This window comes from Nerophis lumbriciformis, linkage group LG29, assembly GCF_033978685.3.
Source record: "Nerophis lumbriciformis linkage group LG29, RoL_Nlum_v2.1, whole genome shotgun sequence".
NCBI classification, from domain to species: Eukaryota; Metazoa; Chordata; class Actinopteri; order Syngnathiformes; family Syngnathidae; genus Nerophis; species Nerophis lumbriciformis.
This window is the reverse complement of record NC_084576.2, coordinates 276,182-295,254: the sequence shown is the minus strand read 5'-3', so window position 1 is coordinate 295,254 and position 19,073 is coordinate 276,182. Positions and strand designations below refer to the sequence as shown.

The following is a 19,073-nucleotide window of genomic DNA, read 5'->3' as shown; positions in this document are numbered from 1 at the left end:
AATCTTTCATCCTCGCTCAAATTAATGGGGGAATCGTCGCTTTCTCGGTCCGAATCGCTCTCGCTGCTGGCGGCCATCATTGTAAACAACGGGGAAATGTGAGGAGACTTTCAACTTGTGACGTCACGCTACTTCCGGTACAGGCAAGGCTTTTTTATCAGCGACCAAAAGTTGCGAACTTTATCGTCGATGTTCTCTACTAAATCCTTTCAGCAAAAATATGGCAATATCGCGAAATGACACATAGAATGGATCTGCTATCCCCGTTTAAATTAAAAAAAATCATTTCAGTAGGCCTTTAAGGAACTCCGGGCGGATCTCATCCATCCTCACCATACACGGTGTTGACAGTGCACTGCTTCCCCTTCCTGAGGCGGCGGATGGTGTTCCAGAATCGCTTCGAAGCCGTCCGGAAGTCGCTTCCCCAAACTCCTCCCATGTCCGAGTTTTTGCCTCCGCGACCGCTGAAGACGCACACCGCTTGGCCTGTCGGTACCTGTCCACTGCCTCCAGAGTCCTATGAGCCAAAAGAACCAAATAGGACTCTTTCTTCAGCTTGACGGCATCCCTTACCGCCGGTGTCCACCAACAGGTTCTAGGATTACCGCCACGACAGGCACCAACTACCTTGCGGCCACAGCTCCAATCAGCCGCCCCGACAATAGAGGTGCGGAACATGGTCCACTCGGACTCAATGTCCCCACTCGGACTCAATGTCCAGCACTTCCCTCGTGACATGTTCAAAGTTCTTCCGTAGGTGGGAATTGAAACTCTCTCTGACAGGAGACTCTGCTCGATGTTCCCAGCAGACCCTCACAATGCGTTTGGGCCTGCCAGGTCTGTCCGGCATCCTCCCCCACCATCGCAGCCAGCTCCCCACCAGGTGGTGATATGTAGAAATCTCCGCCCCTCTCTTCAGCCGAGTGTCCAAAACATGAGGCCGCAAATCCGATGACACAACTACAAAGTCGATCATGGAACTGCGGCCTAGGGTGCCCTGGTGCCAAGTGCACATATGGACACCCTTATGTTTGAACATGGTGTTTGTTATGGACAATCTGTGACGAGCACAAAAGTCCAAAGACAAAATACCACTCGGGTTCAGATCCAGGCGGCCATTCTTCCCAATCACGCCTCTCCAGGTTTCACTGTCGTTGCCAACATGAGCGTTGAAGTCCCCCAGTAGGACAAGGGAATCACCCGGGGGAGCACTTTCCAGTACTCCCTCGAGTGTATCCAAAAAGGGTGGGTACTCTGAACTGCCGTTTGGTGCGTAAGCACAAACAGTCAGGACCCGTCCCCCCACCCGAAGGCGGAGGGAAGCTACCCTCTCGTCCACTGGGTTGAACTCCAACGTGCAGACTTTGAGCCGGGGGGCAACAAGAATTGCTACCCCAGCCCGTTGCCTCTCACTGCGTGCAACGCCAGTGTGGAAGAGAGTCCAGCCCCTCTCGAGAGAACTGGTTCCAGAGCCCTTGCTGTGCGTCGAAGTGATTCCGACTATATCCAGCCGGAACTTCTCCACCTCGGGCACTAGTTCAGGCTCCTTCCCCCACAGTGAGGTGACATTCCACTTCCCAAGAGCCAGCTTATGTAGTCGAGGATCGGACCGCCAAGTGCCCTGCCTTCGGCTGCCGCCCAGCTCACAACACACCCGACCTTTATGGCCCCTGCTATGGGTGGTGAGACCATTGGAAGGGGGACCCATGTTGCCTCTTCGGGCTGTGCCCGGCCGGGCCCCATGGGGACAGGCCCGGCCACCAGGTGCTCGCCATCGTGCCCCAACTCCAGGCCTGGCTTTAGAGGGGGGCCCCAGTGACCCGCGTCCGGGCGAGGGATATCGGAGTCTCGGTTTTTGCATTTCTATAGAAGTCTTCGAGTCTTCAAATTTTTTATTAATATCATTATTGTTTTTTTATTTATTTATTTGATAATATTATTATTACTTTAATTTGTTTTGTTTTTTGGCTGTTTTTCTCTTTTTGTGGGGGTGAGAGGTGTCATCTTTGGGATATAAACAAAAATAATATTTTGACCTTTAGGGCAGACAATAGATGTATGATGTATGCAAACATGATGTAATGGATAAGAATGTCTGATGCTGAATGTCAATAAAAAATGTATATTTTGTAAGTAAAAAATACATGTAAATGAAGTAAGAGTAGTTGTATTGATAGAAGTAGTTCTCACTTCTCTCATGCGGACTGTAGCCTCCACATAAAAGACAACAATCCTGCCTTCCAGTCACAGTGTGCTGACATGACACGAGATTGCTTATCCCTCATTATCCAGGGTGTCAATCTTGGCTCAGCTCATTTCTGAGAGTCCATTCGTCACATCTGGTGACACCAGGCCGTGCCTTATGTTTGCCTTTTGTTACTGTTTTACTTCCTTTCCTGTGCTTTTATTTTGGCGGCTCTTCCGGTTGTGTTGGTGTTTTCCTGTGGCTGCTTCACTTCTGTCCCCGAATATTTCCCCTCACCTTTTTTCTGTTTGCAATCAAGACTATTTAAATTGATCCTTTTGCTACCTTCGTTGTCGGGACATTATTCTTTGTTCACGGGTGACCATCGACTATACTTTTTGATGCCAATCTCTAGTACGCACGTACTTTGTGGACGCCGTCTGATCCACATTTCCTGTGAGTGTTTTGCTGGGTTTCAGCAGTTTGTTTTGTTTTCTTCAGAGTTCCCTGTTGCTCTCGTTTTTTGTTCTTTTATCAATAAATATCCCTTTTTTTTATTGCACGGTGCCACCTCCTTCATCGGCATCTTAAACATCACTAAAGGATTTTATGTAGCATTCCCAATTTCCACTTTTTAATGAATTCTTGTGACATTTCCACTGTCATGTTACTCTTTATAATTAATTAATTAGTATATTAATAACATATTTACTGAGTCCTGCTGCTAGTTCACTTTTTGTGGTGTCATTTTGTTACCTGTTAAGGAAAGTATTTAATCTTAAATATATAAATAATCCTCCATATTGGCAGCCATAGTGATTCATTTATTCAGCAGAGCATTAAAACTTGGATCTGACAAAAAAGTAAACACAAATGCTGTCTTCCTCGCTGATAAAACTACTACTGTCCACAAAGAAAAATACACAAATTATAGAAATAAATGAACTCATATTATCAGGAAAAGTAAGCGCAACTATTATTCTGAACTATTACAAGCATCGCAGGGGGATTGTAGGAGAACATGGAACGTGTTGAATACTGTTCTCAACAAGGGACATAAGGCCCCTGTTGTTCCGGATACAGGGTCAAATAGGGCTGATCTTGCCAATAGTTTTAATACCTTTTTTGCTTCTATTGGGGAAAACCTATCCAGTAAAATAGGTCAACCTCCAGGGTATTCCTTTAAAGAATTTTTATCAGGCAGCTACCCTAGCTCCTTTTTCATGCAGCCAACCGACATCAATGAGCTTTATACGATCATTATGGACCTAAAGTCATCACATACAGCTGGAGTGGACGGGATATGTAGCAAAAATCTTGAAAGCCATAGCAAATGTGATCATAAATCCTCTCTGTCACTGTATAAACCTGTCACTTAGTGCTGGCATTGTACCCAAAATGTCCAAAGTGGCAAAAATAATCCCAATTTTTAAATCAGGTGATAAAAATAATATGAACAATTATAGGCCAATTTCAATTTTACCAACATTTTCAAAAATATTTGAGAAAGTGGTCTATAACCGACTGAATGGCTTTCTGGAAAAACTAAATATCCTTGTCCCCTCCCAATATGGTTTTCGTAAAAAAAGCACCACCTGTACGGCTATACTCGACCTTTTGGAAAAGGTCAATGACTGTATTGAAGAAGGAAAATGCGGTATTGGCATTTTTTTGGATCTATCCAAGGTCTTTGACACAATAGACTTTGAGATCTTATTGTATAAGCTATATCACTATGGTGTCAGAGGGGTACCTCTCGATTGGTTCCGCTCTTACCTATACGGAAGGCAGCAATGTGTATGCGTCAATGATCACAATTCACCCTGTATGACCATCAATTATGGGGTTCCCCAGGGATCCATCTTGGGGCCTCTCCTTTTTATCCTATACATAAATGATTTTGTAAACTCCTCCGAAACTTTTCATAAAATAATTTTTGCTGACGATACAAATTTGTTTACCTCACACAGGAGCCTACACCATCTACAAGTAACTGTCAATTCAGAGCTTGTGAAAGTGGATTCCTGGTTCAAATGCAATAAGCTCTCACTTAATGTAAATAAAACAAATGTTATTCTATTTCGTTCTAATAAAAAGCGGACAAATACTGAGCACTGCCATATCAACATCAATGGGCAGGAAATACAGAGAGTGTACTCCACAAAATTCCTGGGGGTCATCATTGACGAATACCTCAATTTCAAATGTCACATTAGCCATCTGTTGAACAAATTATCCAAATATGTTGGCCTGTTCTTTCACCTTCGTCATTATCTTCCTCTTTATGCTCTACTCACACTATATAAAACTCTCTTTGAAGCACATCTAAACTACTGTAATGTCATCTGGTGTAACACCTTCCCTACCTACCTCCACAAATTAGAATCTATGCAAAAGAAAATGATACGGGCCCTGTCATGGTCCAAGTTTAATGCCCCCACTCCACATCTATTCCATAATTATCATCTCTTAAGACTGACAGAGTTCAATATTTATCAAAATGCTTGTTTAACCTATCAAGTCATTTACAGGCTGAATTTAAGGCTCTGTAGCTTGGTTCCTATCTACCATCCCCAGCATGCCCACAACACTCCTAACTTAGATCTGATATCAGGGAAACATGGTTTACTGGATTGTACCGCTCCAAGTGTTGTATGCAGGGGACCAAAGATTTGGAACCGGCTTAATGAGAGCCTCAAGATGCTGTATCCATTCTCCAACTTCAAAAAGAAACTAAAAACTTATCTATTAACCACCTATATTTAATGCCTCATGTGAGGTAGACTACTGTTGGGTTTTGCATGGTTGAATGAATGTATGTATGTATGTATGTGTATGCTTGCTTTAGTACTATTATCTTGTGTTAATCATATAGCGTTGTTTTTTGTTTTGTTTTTTATTGTTGTACTTGCTACCATGTTTCATCATCCCATGTATATACTATCCTCTGGACCCCCTGTCAAAAGCTTCTTCTAGCTTATTTGGGGGATCCTTTCACCTACCAACATCTTTAAATGATGATATTTCACTACTATTGTATTTGTTATATGGTATTGTGAATAAACTTGAAACTTGAAAAAAAAACCCAAAAAAACATGATAGCAACATGCATCTGCTAGCTCATGATCGCCCCCACTTCTCAGTGTGGCGAGTTGGAGTACTACAAGAAGCACTCTAATACAGTGCTTAAATCTGTATTTTTAGGCTTATTATCAAGGAATAATGAGGTCACACTTATATTAAAACATTAATGCTAAGGTTTCGTCTAGTATTGTACCAGTGATGATGATGATGATGAAGATGTATCTGTGCAAGTGAACAATTGGATCCACAAGGGACAACAACCCTTTCCACAGACTACGCACACACATCAGAAACATAAATGCTAGAAGCCTACAACAATATATGTGAAGAAGACTTTAGGATTAAAAGTGAAGATGCGAGGTGAAATAAGTACAAATGCAGCAATAAAAACAAGCAACTCCACTCACGATGGCTCTAAAGTTCAGTGATGTGTTGCTAACTTCAGCCTTTTTCTTCTTCTGTTGTTTTGCAGTAGTTAACATCCATGATGTAACAATGCTGCTAATCTACCAGAGTCCACATTTTGTTAACCATTTTATTCATTCATACTTTTAATTGGATAATAACAAAAATAAAATGCAATGGAAAAAATGTGTGGGAAAAAAACAATGAAAATAATAAGATGTCCTCTCTTCAAAGATGAGAAAATAGAATAAAATAGTAGCTACATATATAATATTCAATACATGCACACAACTTATAAAGTAAGTACAGGACAACATATAAGACTAGAAGATGAGAAGCACTACATACAACATCAAATATACATTCTTATTAAACATGCTGTGTTTTTAAACTACATTTAGCACAATCAGTGATGTGTTTTTACATCCCTGCAGCTTCCATGACTGTTACACACTTGTGTTTACTGACCTGATAATTATACCTGAACCTTTTAACACACGCAGAGCAACTCAACGGTTTCTCTCCAGTGTGTGTTCTCATGTGTGTGGTCATGCTTTGCTTGCTGGAGAAAGTCTTCTTACAAAGAGAGCAAGTAAAAGGCTTCTCACCTGTGTGTGTTCTCATGTGTAATATCATTTCCCTCTTAGATTTGAATCTTTTAGCACAAGCTGAGCAAGCAAAAGGTTTCTCTCCAGTGTGTGTTATCATGTGTCTGGTCATGACTTGCTTGCTGGAGAAACTCTTCTTACAAACAGAGCAGGTAAAATGTTTCTCTCCAGTGTGTGTTCTCATGTGTTTGGTCATGTTACGCTTTGTGGAGAAACTCTTCTTACAAACAGAGCAAGTAAAAGGTTTCTCTCCAGTATGTGTTCTCATGTGTTCTGTAAAATGACTCTTCCATCTAAATAATTTCCCACATTCAGAGCAGTCAACGTGTTTGTTGTTAGTGTGATGTCTCGTATCACCTTTAGAGTCATTTTTACTCTCCAAAGGTTTTTGGATGTGGTCACTGTGATCAGAAGAGTGTGACATCATGTGGTCCATGTCTGACAGTGGAGCAAAGATGCTGTCTGGTTCTGACTTGATATCTTCACAATGCTCTCCATCAGCTTCTGTGATGTGTTGACTTACAAGCTCCGCCCCTCTGTTCTCCTCACTTTGACTGTGATGAAGCTGGAAGGACTGAGCTTCATCTTCATCATGAAGCTGCTCCTCTTTAATGTGGGAGGGGGCCTGTAGCTCCTTCTGTCCCACACTGGTGTGCCACTCCTCTTCATGACTCCCCGCTGACACCCGCTGGACGTCTGCAGAACAAATGAGGTGTCACTGTATTGAAGTTTGCAGTATTCAAACTATTGACATGTGAGCTAGGCCAAATAGACAGTGATGGGCAAGCTACCTGGACAATGTAGTAAGCTAAGCTACAAGTTACTCTCAATTAAATGGAGCTAAGCTATCCTCAGAGAATTGTAGCATGCTACACTACAAGCTACACTGCAAAAGTAGCTTTTATAGCATATTTATATACATATATATATAAATATATTGACCCACATGTATAATATCAATGTTTATGTTGTCCATGGAAAGAAGTTAGTAAGAAGCAAAAGAAAAACAACCAACCATGGATGACAAAAGGACTGAAAAATGCTTGTCACAAAAAAAAGACATTATATGGAATATTAATAACACAGACATCTATAGAGGCAGAAAATAAGTATAATAAATATAAAAACAATCTAATTGGTATACTAGGAACATGTAAGAAGGAATACTACAGACAATTATTAAAGAAGAACAGAAACAACATGAGAGCAACATGGGGCATCCTAAATAGCATCATTAAAAATGCTGCTAAGAAAGATTACCCCCAGTACTTTCTACATGGAAATACAAAAAATGACAATATGAACCAAATAGTTGAACGTTTTAATGATTACTTTGTTAATATCGGAAACAATGTGGAACAAAGATTTCCAAATGCAGATGATGGATCAGTTGAGGACTTGAGTGAGCTCATAGACAGAAATCCCAATTCCATGTTTCTTAAGAACGTGACAAAAGAAGAAATAATCAAAATTGTAAAACATTGTAAATCCAAGACCTCAACCGACTGTCATGGAATAGATATGGTAACCATAAAAAAGGTTATAGAAGACATTTCAGAACCTCTGACATATATCAGCAACGTATCATTTCTAACCCGCAAATTCCCTGACAAAATTAAAATTGCAAAAGTCGTACCAATTTATAAGAATGGAGACATACACCAGTTTACTAACTACACACCAGTTTCATTACTTCCACCATTCTCCAAACTCATGGAAAAACTATTCAATAGCTGATTAGATTTATTTATCAACAAAAGTGGGACTCTGGTGGAGAACCAATATGGACTCCCAGCAAATATCTCAACATCTGGTCAACATATGTAATAACAAGTGTGTGTGTGTGTGAGAGAGAGAGAGAGAGAGAGAGAGAGATCATAATAACTTGAAGTAAATAATGAAGATTGAAAACCAATTACAAAAAACTAAATCCAAAACAAATTTACAAAAAGCTTACCTTTTTTATGATTGCATAGTATGTATATATTATTAATGTTGTAAATATAAATCTTTATATATTTAAAAATGCTGGTCCTAAAGAGGTAGGCATTTTTCAGAGGTTGTCAAGAAGGTCACACATACAATAATGTGTGTGCGTGTGTGTGTGTGTGTGTGTGTGTGTGTGTGTGTGTGTGTGTGTGTGTTCTTGAGACATGAAGAAGGAAAAGTATCTTCCATATGAGGAGGTGTGAACAAGTGATGACATAAATCATGGTCCCAATAACATTGCATCTAATACTAGAGTCTGTGAACATTGCTCCAAAGTCAAGATTTGTTGTTGATTTAATGTACATACAAAAGTGAAAATTGACAGGTGCAAAAAAACAAGACGGCAGCTAAAGAGGGACTTCCCTATTCATCCCCAAAAAACCTGCCAGGTGAGCAGCTGATTTGACCACTTCTGGTGCTGACGTAAGACAACCTGCGTCCCATATGTCTATTTGAATGAAATAAGTTTATTTCCATCATATAATCAACCATCAACCATTCTGTGTGACCAGTTTAACAGTACAGATGATACATATTTAACAATCATACACATTTACACACAAAAAGAAAAGAAAAAGAATGACGGAAAAAGGAATAGGCTGAAGCCAAAGCTTATATTTGGGGGGATTACCCCCAATACTTCTTAGATGGAAACACAAATAATGACAACATGAAGGAAGTAGTTGAAAGCTTCAATAATTACTTTGTAAATATTGTTAGAAAGGATTCCAGACCCAGTTTCAATTGAGGACTATAATGATACCATAGAGCCAAATCCCAACTCCATGTTCCTCAGTAATGTGACACAGGAGGAAATAGTTATAATCCTGTAATCTAAGACTTCAACTGATTGTAATGGAATTGATATGGAAACCATAAAGAAGGTTCTAGAAGAGATCTCAGGACCATTCATGTATATTAGTAATCTATCATTTCAAATACCCAAACTAAATGAAAATAGCTAAAGTTGCACCAATTTACAAACCCTGTTTCCATATGAGTTGGGAAATTGTGTTAGATGTAAATATAAACAGAATACAATGATTTGCAAATCCTTTTCAAGACATATTCAGTTGAATATGCTACAAAGACAACATATTTGATGTTCAAACTCATAAACCTTTTTAGTTTTTTCAAATAATCATTAACTTTAGAATTTGATGGCAGCAACACGTGACAAAGAAGTTGAGAAAGGTGGCAATAAATACTGATAAAGTTGAGGAATGCTCATCAAACACTTATTTGGAACATCCCACAGGTGTGCAGGCTAATTGGGAACAGGTGGGTGCCATGATTGGGTATAAAAGTAGAGTCCATGAAATGCTCAGTCATTCACAAACAAGGATGGGGCGAGGGTCACCACTTTGTCAACAAATGCGTGAGCAAATTGTTGAACAGTTTAAGAAAAACCTTTCTCAAGCAGCTATTGCAAGGAATTTAGGGATTTCACCATCTACGCTCCGTAATATCATCAAAGGGTTCAGAGAATGTGGAGAAATCACTGCACGTAAGCAGCTAAGCCCGTGACCTTCTATCCCTCAGGCTGTACTGCATCAACAAGCGACATTGGTGTGTAAAGGATATCACCACATGGGCTCAGGAACACTTCAGAAACCCACTGTCAGTAACTAGAGTTGGTCGCTACATCTGTAAGTGCAAGTTAAAACTCTCCTATGCAAGGCGAAAACCGTTTATCAACAACACCCAGAAACGCCGTCGGCTTCGCTGGGCCTGAGCTCATCTAAGATGGACTGATACAAAGTGTAAAAGTGTTCTGTGGTCTGACGAGTCCACATTTCAAATTGTTTTTGGAAACTGTGGACGTCGTGTCCTCCGGACCAAAGAGGAAAAGAACCATCTGGATTGTTCTAGGCGCAAAGTGGAAAAACCAGCATGTGTGATGGTATGGGGGTGTATTAGTGGCCAAGACATGGGTAACTTACACATCTGTGAAGGCACCATTAATGCTGAAAGGTACATACAGCTTTTGGAGCAACATATGTTGCCACCCAAGCAACGTTACCATGGACGCCCCTGCTTATTTCAGCAAGACAATGCCAAGCCACGTGTTACATCAACGTGGCTTCATAGTAAAAGAGTGCGGGTACTAGACTGGCCTGCCTGTAGTCCAGACCTGTCTCCCATTGAAAATGTGTGGCGCATTATGAAGCCTAAAATAGCACAACGGAGACCCCCGGACTGTTGAACAACTTAAGCTGTACATCAAGCAAGAATGGGAAAGAATTCCACCTGAGAAGCTTCAAAAATGTGTCTCCTCAGTTCCCAAACGTTTACTGAGTGTTGTTAAAAGGAAAGGCCATGTAACACATTGGTGAACATACCCTTTCCCAACTACTTTGGCACGTGTTGCAGCCATGAAATTCTAAGTTAATGATTATTTGCAAAAAAAAAAAAGTTTATGAGTTTGAACATCAAATATGTTGTCTTTGTAGCATATTCAACTGAATATGGCTTGAAAAGGATTTGCAAATCATTGTATTCCGTTTATATTTACATCTAACACAATTTCCCAACTCATATGGAAACAGGGTTTGTATAAGACTAGAGACAAACACCAATTTACAAATTATAGACCTGTTTCTTTACTTCCACAGTTTTCTACAATCATTGAAAAAGTGTCCAATAACAGATTAGAGTTTCACAAACAAACATAGAATACTAGAAGAGAAGCAATATGGATACACAGCTAATATTTCAACTTTGATGGCTTTAATTGAAATGACAGAAGAAATGAGCAATGCAATAGATAGTAAAAAATGTGCAGCAGCAGTGTTGTTGGATCCAACTAAAGCATTTGACACAATTAATCACAATATTTTCATCAAAAAACTAGAAGGATATGGCATCAGAGGGTTGGTCTTAAACTGGATAAGAAGTTATTTAACCAACAGGAAACAATACGTGAAGCTAGGCCAACACACTTCTACAACACTAAATATATCCTGTGGTGTACCTCAGGGATCAATACTAGGACCTCAATTATTCAATCTCTATATAGATGACATTTGTAAAGTTACAAAATATTTAAAGTTAGTATTATTTGCAGATGATACAACAGTGTTTTGTTCAGGAGAGAACACACAGAAGATAATACAAATAATAACAGAAGAAATGAACACATTAAAAAGATGCTTTGACAATCTTTGAATCTCAGTAAAAGTAAAATAATGCTATTTGGTAACAGTAGAAGAGAAAGTCAGACACATACAAATAGACGGAATAGACATTGAAAGAGTAAATGAAACCACATGTCTAGGTATAATAATTGATGATAAATTGAACTGGAAATCTCATGTAAAAAATATACAACATAAAGTAGCAAGAAACACGTCAATAATGAATGAAGCAAAATACGTCCTGGGTCAAAAATGACTTCATATTCTCTACTGCTCACTAGTGTTACATATCTGACTTATTGTGTAGAAATATGGGAAATAACTACAAAAGTACACTTCATTCATTAACTGTGTTACATAACAGATCAGTTATAATAATACATCATGTTGGATATAGACAACATACAAACACTTTATTTATTGAATCACAAATACTGAAATTCCACCACATAGTGAATTTGCAAACAGCTAAAATGATACACAAAGCAAACTATAACCTGCTAGCCAAGAATGTACAACTATTCTCAACAAAAGAGGAGAAATATAATCTTAGAGAAAAATGTAATTTAAAACATTTGTATGCACGTACAACACTTAAGACCTTCAGTATATCAGTATGTGGAATGAAATGATGGAATTGGATGAAGCAAAGCAATCAAACAATGTACTAATATGATCCACTTCAAGAAACTCTTCACACTTAAAGTGTTTACAAAGTACAAAGAAGAAGATAAACATTCTCAATTTATTTCATCCATCATTCATTTTCTACATCATCTTGTTGTATGCATGCATGTGTGATGTATCATGTTGTATGCATGCATGTGTGATGTATCATGTTGTATGCATGCATGTGTGATGTATCATGTTGTATGCATGCATGTGTGATGTATCATGTTGTATGCATGCATGTGTGATGTATCATGTTGTATGCATGCATGTGTGATGTATCATGTTGTATGCATGCGTGTGTGATGTATCATGTTGTATGCATGCATGTGTGACGTATCATGTTGTATGCATGCATGTGTGATGTATCATGTTGTATGTATGCATGTGTGATGTATCATGTTGTATGCATGCATGTGTGATGTATCATGTTGTATGCATGCATGTGTGATGTATCATGTTGTATGCATGCATGTTCCAAATAAACTCAACTCAACTAACACTTGGTGGACATTCAAGTCACAAAATGCAAATGGAGTATTGTTGGTGTATTTTGGATGGTTATAGAGGACCTCCCATTGGCTCCATTGCAAGTGGACTTTTATTTACCTTCATGAGTTAGAATTAGGGCTGGGTGATATACTGGATATATCGTGGGTTTGTCTCTGTGCGATACAGAAAATGACTATATGGTGATATTGGAGTGAATGTTCTCACACAGTTGCTTTTAGCTGCAGGCATTACACTACAGGCTCTTCTCACTCTTTCTTGTAGGGCTATATAAATAAACATTGATTGATTGATTGATTGATTGTCTCTCCTTCTCACAGAGACATAAAACAAGCGCACCTTCTTACATACGTCACATACTGTCACGTGTGCAACGTCATACGCTCTCACGGAGCAGACAGGTAGCAGCATGGTAACGTTAGTTGTGGTGCTAGTGGTAATACGAGAGAAAGAAGGTGCAAATCTGGTAACAAATGAAGGAATAATTCATTCCCAGGACAAACAGTAGGGGGTCCATCGTCTGGCGGTGGTTTGGCTTCAAGCGGGTAGATGGTGAACAAGTATGCGGCAAAAGTGTTGCTACAAAAAGTAGCAGCACTGCTAATGTAGCATCATTTGAAAAGTCACCCGCTAGAGAATGAGGATAAATAAATAAATGATAAATGGGTTATACTCGTATAGCGCTTTTCTACCTTCAAGGTACTCAAAGCGCTTTGACAGTATTACCACATTTACCCATTCACACACACATTCACACACTGATGGAGGGAGCTGCCATGCAAGGCGCTAACCAGCAGCCATCAGGAGCAAGGGTGAAGTGTCTTGCCCAAGGACACAACCCATAATATTTAGGATTTTAATTGATGACCATTCACATTCAGTATGTTGCAAAAAAAAACTGAAACTTTTACTGGGATTTTATTATAGAAACAAGTCTTGCTTTTCTTTTACTGTGAAACAGAAATTGGTGGAAACAACCTTTTTACCTGTTATTGACTATGGAGATGTGTTGTACATGAATGCTACTGCTGCTTGTCTCCACAAGCTGGATAGTGTGTACCACGGGGCACTGACATTCATCACCAACTAACTCACCATTGTGTGTTATACTCAATGGTTAACTTACTCACCATTGTGTGTTATACTCAATGGTTAACTTACTCACCATTGTGTGTTATACTCAATGGTTAACTTACTCACCATTGTGTGTTATACTCAATGGTTAACTTACTCACCATTGTGTGTTATACTCAATGGTTAACTTACTCACCATTGTGTGTTATACTCAATGGTTAACTTACTCACCATTGTGTGTTATACTCAATGGTTAACTTACTCACCATTGTGTGTTATACTCAATGGTTAACTGGACATCTTTATGTGCTCGACGCCTCAATCATTGGTATGTGTTCATATACAAAACCATTCTGGGTATCACCCCATCTTATCTGTCTTGTGTTTTTACAAAGAAACAAGGACGTCACAATCTTCATTCAATGAATGTTCTGCAATTTGTCGTCCCCAAAGTGAGAACTGAACTGGGCAAGAAAGTATTTAGGTTTTCAGCAGTGAAGGCTTGGAATAACCTACAATCCAATATTCAACTTCAAACCCTTGTTACATTGAATGAGTTTAAAGCTTCTGTGAAAGGATTGCAGTCTACCTTGTCTGTATGCACATGTGTTATGTCAGCAAGTTTTAATGTTGTAAATGTCATGTTTTATGTGTTGTTTACTGTTTTTAATGTAACCTTGTTGCTGCCCTCTTGGCCAGGTCTCCCTTAGAAAAGAGATCTTTGATCTCAATGGGATTTTTACCTGGTTAAATAAAGAAAAAAAAACAAGAAAAAAAAACAGCTGTTTATTTGAAGTGTTAAAGAAGTCAACTATGTGTGCAGTGCAAGGTGAAATGCAGTCATGTCATCTTCTTGTCAATAACACACACATCAAACTTTTGCGTGTTGTTGCTTCCTTATTTGTCATTATTCAAAGCTGATTTTAATGTGTAGCAGCGGCAGCTGAACTCCATGTGACAACGTGTCATAGTTACGTCAGTCAGCTGGAATTAAAAATACAAATAGTTGTGTCGTTAGTCCAGAATCTTCACGGTCCTCATGGACGACATAATTAGGAACCAGTACTAAAAAAAAAATGGTACTTGGTATACATCCCTAATCTTCACCACTAAACCTTTGAAATATGCTGACATATGTGCTGCTAAAGGTAAATAAACAGTAGCCATATTGAATGTTTGCCTTCATTTGACCACGTGAGGTAAGGAGGACGGCCTCTAGGTCACATGGTTACACCCCAGCAATTACACTGTTGATGATTGATGAGCATTCATTTTTAAATGGTGGTGTTAAAAAGCAAGTATATCTCCATCTTTAGTCATAAATGTGGCCCCCGGATGAACATGTGTCACAAACATTGTATTAGATGATATGTGGATGTTGTGCTTACTTGGACTGTGATGAAGCTGTGAGGACTCAGGTGCTTTGTCTTCATGCTCTTCAGTCTTCACAGAGACAACAGTCAGTGGAAACTTGCTGACATCATCCTCCTCCTGCCCTACAACACACTCTCCCTCCTCTTCCTCTTTCATGTGTGAGGGCTGTGGATCCTCTAAAGTGAAACTGTCCCCCTGCAGATGAGGGAGACATTCTTCTTGGTGTCCAATCAGCTGATGGATGTCTACAGGACACAAACAAAACACATTTTAACTCCTACATGCTAAATATTAAATCGTACATGAAATATAGGGCTGTGGCTATTGAAAATGTTATTAATCAAGTGTTCTACTGGAAATGTTTTCGATTAATCGAGTAACTGGATAAAACTTAGTGTTGCTTGGTTAAAGACAAATTGAAGCGACTTTAAGACATTTCACTTAATAATGAACGGCCAATTGGTTTGAGATGGTATGAGATCAAGATGTCATCTTTAGATCAGGCTTTGTTTTTTCCACAATCACTGCCACATTAAAAAGTTAAAGTACCAATGATTGTCACACACACACTAGGTGTGGCCAGATTGTTCTCTGCATTTGACCCATTAACCTTGATCACCCCCTGGGAGGTGAGGGGAGCAGTGAGAAGCAGCGGTGGCCGCGCCCGGGAATCATTTTTACGGTGATTTAACCCCCAATTCTAACCCTTGATGCTGAGTGCCGAGCAGGGAGGTAATGGGTCCCATTTTTATAGTCTTTGGTATGACACAAGCTACTGATCTCAGGGCGGACACTCTAACCACTAGGCCACTGAGTAGGTGGATGTAGCAGGTGTTGTAGTAGGTTAATGGCTGCACCAATATGAAGGAAATAACAGGTCAGTATAGCTTTTACACACATAAATAACTTGTCAAACCTGCCAGCTAGCAGGCTAGGTTTACAGCGTCAGTTACCATGGTAACTGACTCTGACTTTGTCTTACCTCTCTTATTTTTGGAGGTCAAACTCTGGAGCTTTACATACTCAGGAGTTTGCACTTAACCTGCTCTCTGGAATATTCCCCCGGTGACTGTGTGAGTTTTGTGTAAACATGTTGATACACTTTGTTACAAACTGAGAGGAACATCAACCTCTCATAAATATTGTGTGTCTGAACATCCTCACATGACAATTCATCTTCCTATAGACAATCTATTGAAGAAAAGTGTTAATAATAAATATAAAGTTAGTAAAGATGTGAGAGTAAGAAGTAAACAAACCTGTTGTGTGTAACACAACTTGATGTTTTTCATGTTGTCGCTCCTTCTCCTCTTTTGTTGGACAAAGTTCCTCCTCGTACTCTGCTATGGTTCTTTCGCACATTTTCACACAATCACAACACTTTACACTCACACTTGATCTCTGCTTAGCGATGTGTTTTCATCTCTCTTTGTTAGCAGCTAACAAGCTAAGCTAACTAGCAAGCTAAGCTAGCTGGAGAAGTGCGCTCGGACTAATATACAAACAGTTATTATGACTCTATTTAATAGAGTGTAATAAAGGACATATATGTGTACATGGACGCACAGATTAAGAACACTGAACTGTGACGACTGCAATAACGTCTTCACCGTCAGACGCCATCTTGCTTTATCCTCGCCCTGTTTGCTTCGCGCGCAGTCTTGTCAGATCTCGCGAGAGAAACAAGTACAAACCAGCTCTTTTCCAGATCTCGCGAGAGAAACAAGTAACAAGCTCTTTCCCCCCCACCCCCGGTACAACTATTTCCACATTCTGAAAATAAAAATAAACTTTTGCATTTTCAAAACAAAGACATACAACTTATGTTGGTAAATAAACAGTAGCTTATATGACCCCTTTAAATCCTAAGTTGCGTGATCAGAGCGAGACGAGTCGTGGCTCCTCAGCTTCATGCAGGACGGAGTGGTAGGAGGCGTGGGCGAGGTTGACTGACTGCAAAAGACCACACCATTATTTTTAAATCAATCTAAATATTGCTCTAGTTGGTATTTGTGTTTTAAATCCTGTTGTAAAGGTTTGTACTTTCAACCGTAGTTGTAAATATTAAGTGGAATTGTATTATTATAACCAAAGATATTCCCTTATTTTGGAATAGTTGCAATTAAAGCAATACATGAATCACAACAGCTGTAGTCTCAGCACTTTGTAGCGCCCTCTGGCGTGAGTGTAAAAGATTACAGCACCTGGTATTCAACACTACTTTATGCGTAGGGACCGTCAATAAATAACCATTACCTTGAAAAATGTATTCATCTACATCAAAACACTGACTCATCTAAAAGAAGGTAAATAATTAGTCATACCTCCTTATTGTGCATGCCCATTATTTCATAATTTTAACAATATATCCATGTTTAATATAAAACAATAAGGATATTTTCCCAATAGTCTCCATGTCATGCAACTCAGTAACCTAATTCCACTTATTAGTCATGCTAACCTTTTAGTGTAACGCACACCCTTTTATTTTAAAATAGGGTTTTATTAAAAAAAAAAAAAAAAAGAAAAAAAGATACATTTTTTAATAAAGATCATGTGCATGATAAATATTATACAGATAATTATCAACATTTGTATTAGCTCCAAATGAGAGTCAAGTTGGTTTTATGTTGGATAGTCGTAGTTGTTGCGGGGGCTAAAAATGAAACCATGGTTTTCAATATTACAAATTTATATAAAATCCAATTAAACTTACTTTTTAAAACAAAAAGGTGTGAAACACATTAGAGAAAACACTTCAAATATCAAGTGAATTTGGGATTTTAGGTCATGTGACCAGGAATCTATTGAAAAGAAACATTTGTTTTTAATATCAAAATGTTTTTGATCCTATTTTAAAATAAAAGGACTAATATAAAGTGGAATTTGGTTACTAAGTTGCATGATGACATGGAGACTTTTAAAACAAATAATTATTGTTTACATTAAAAAATATTTAAATGATAAAATCAGGAACGATATTAAAAATGTATGACTATTTATTTGACCTCTTTTAGATGAATCAGTGTTTTGATGTAGCAGATATACATCTTCGAAGACAATAGTAGTTTATTGACGGTCCCTAAGCATAAAGTAGTGTTGAGAGCGGCACCTCTCCTGCAATCTCCCCGCAGCATGAGAGAGCAGTGTGGGCACAGTGAGGGGGAGCTTCCGCTGGAGCTCCGGAGGCAAATATCCACCGTGAAAGCAACTTGACCGCCGTAGCAAAGGAAGACAATCACACAGCATGAAAAAGCACATTAGTGTACGCATGCGCACCAGGCTCTTAGATAATTAGTCATTTTCTCCCATCCCGTCTGTAAGAGTTCCATTTAAAAAGGTTGGTTTTACCTCGTCTTTCGGCTTACGGCCATACTACCCTGAACACGCCCGATCTCGTCCGATCTCGGAAGCTAAGCAGGGTCGGGCCTGGTTAGTACTTGGATGGGAGACCGCCTGGGAATACCAGGTGCTGTAAGCTTTTACACTCACGCCAGAGGGCGCTGTTTCTCACTTCTTGCAAAAAAAACAAAAAACAATGGTTTTTATTTTACATTCAGTTTTACAAAAACACATGTCATTTTATAAATTCACCAGTCACGGATAGTCCGTCAATATGTTCAACACCAGTTTGGCTGTTACTGCAATATAACAATATAACAATGTATCATAATTGATACACAATATGAGAATGTGTGCTGTATAAATGAATTACTTAATTGAATTAGAACACAACAGGAGCAGTAAATATGCAGGGATTACCTAAACTGGTGTGTTGTGTTAATTTAGCAATATTAAAGGTGTCGATCATATGTATAGCCTTTTGACTTGACAGAACTTGCTACTTTCCCCAAAACCCAAAGATTAAAAAGTTATTCAGGAGCGCTCCGTATCTTTCATTGTGTACGTCTCTGTCTGTCAGTGCAACATCCAATCAAATTACATCCACGTTATTTTCGTCCCACAGCATTCATCCAATCAAATTGCAGGACAACCAACAAAGAAGAGCTCTCAAACAACGCGCCAGTGAGGAAAAAT

General features: G+C 39.1%; 1 protein-coding gene and 1 non-coding gene across 3 annotated transcripts in view; one reads left to right on the top strand and one right to left on the bottom strand.

The window, feature by feature from the left end:
- Nucleotides 1–16,679, bottom strand: part of LOC133572331 (uncharacterized) — a 188,490-nt gene extending 171,811 nt beyond the window's left edge. For both annotated transcript variants that reach the window (XM_072911902.1, XM_061925257.2), the window contains exons 1-2: nucleotides 16,295–16,679; nucleotides 15,050–15,280 (exon numbers count right to left, since the gene is read on the bottom strand). In XM_072911902.1, the coding sequence (XP_072768003.1) occupies nucleotides 15,050–15,280; nucleotides 16,295–16,397 (334 nt within the window). In that variant the 5' untranslated portion in view covers nucleotides 16,398–16,679. The remainder of the gene's footprint in view (nucleotides 1–15,049; nucleotides 15,281–16,294) is intronic.
- Nucleotides 16,680–18,397: 1,718 nt separating this feature from the next.
- Nucleotides 18,398–18,516, top strand: LOC133572394 (5S ribosomal RNA). The gene has a single exon (XR_009810537.1). It is a non-coding gene; the product is annotated as a 5S ribosomal RNA (ribosomal RNA).
- The last annotated feature ends 557 nt before the right edge of the window (nucleotides 18,517–19,073 follow it).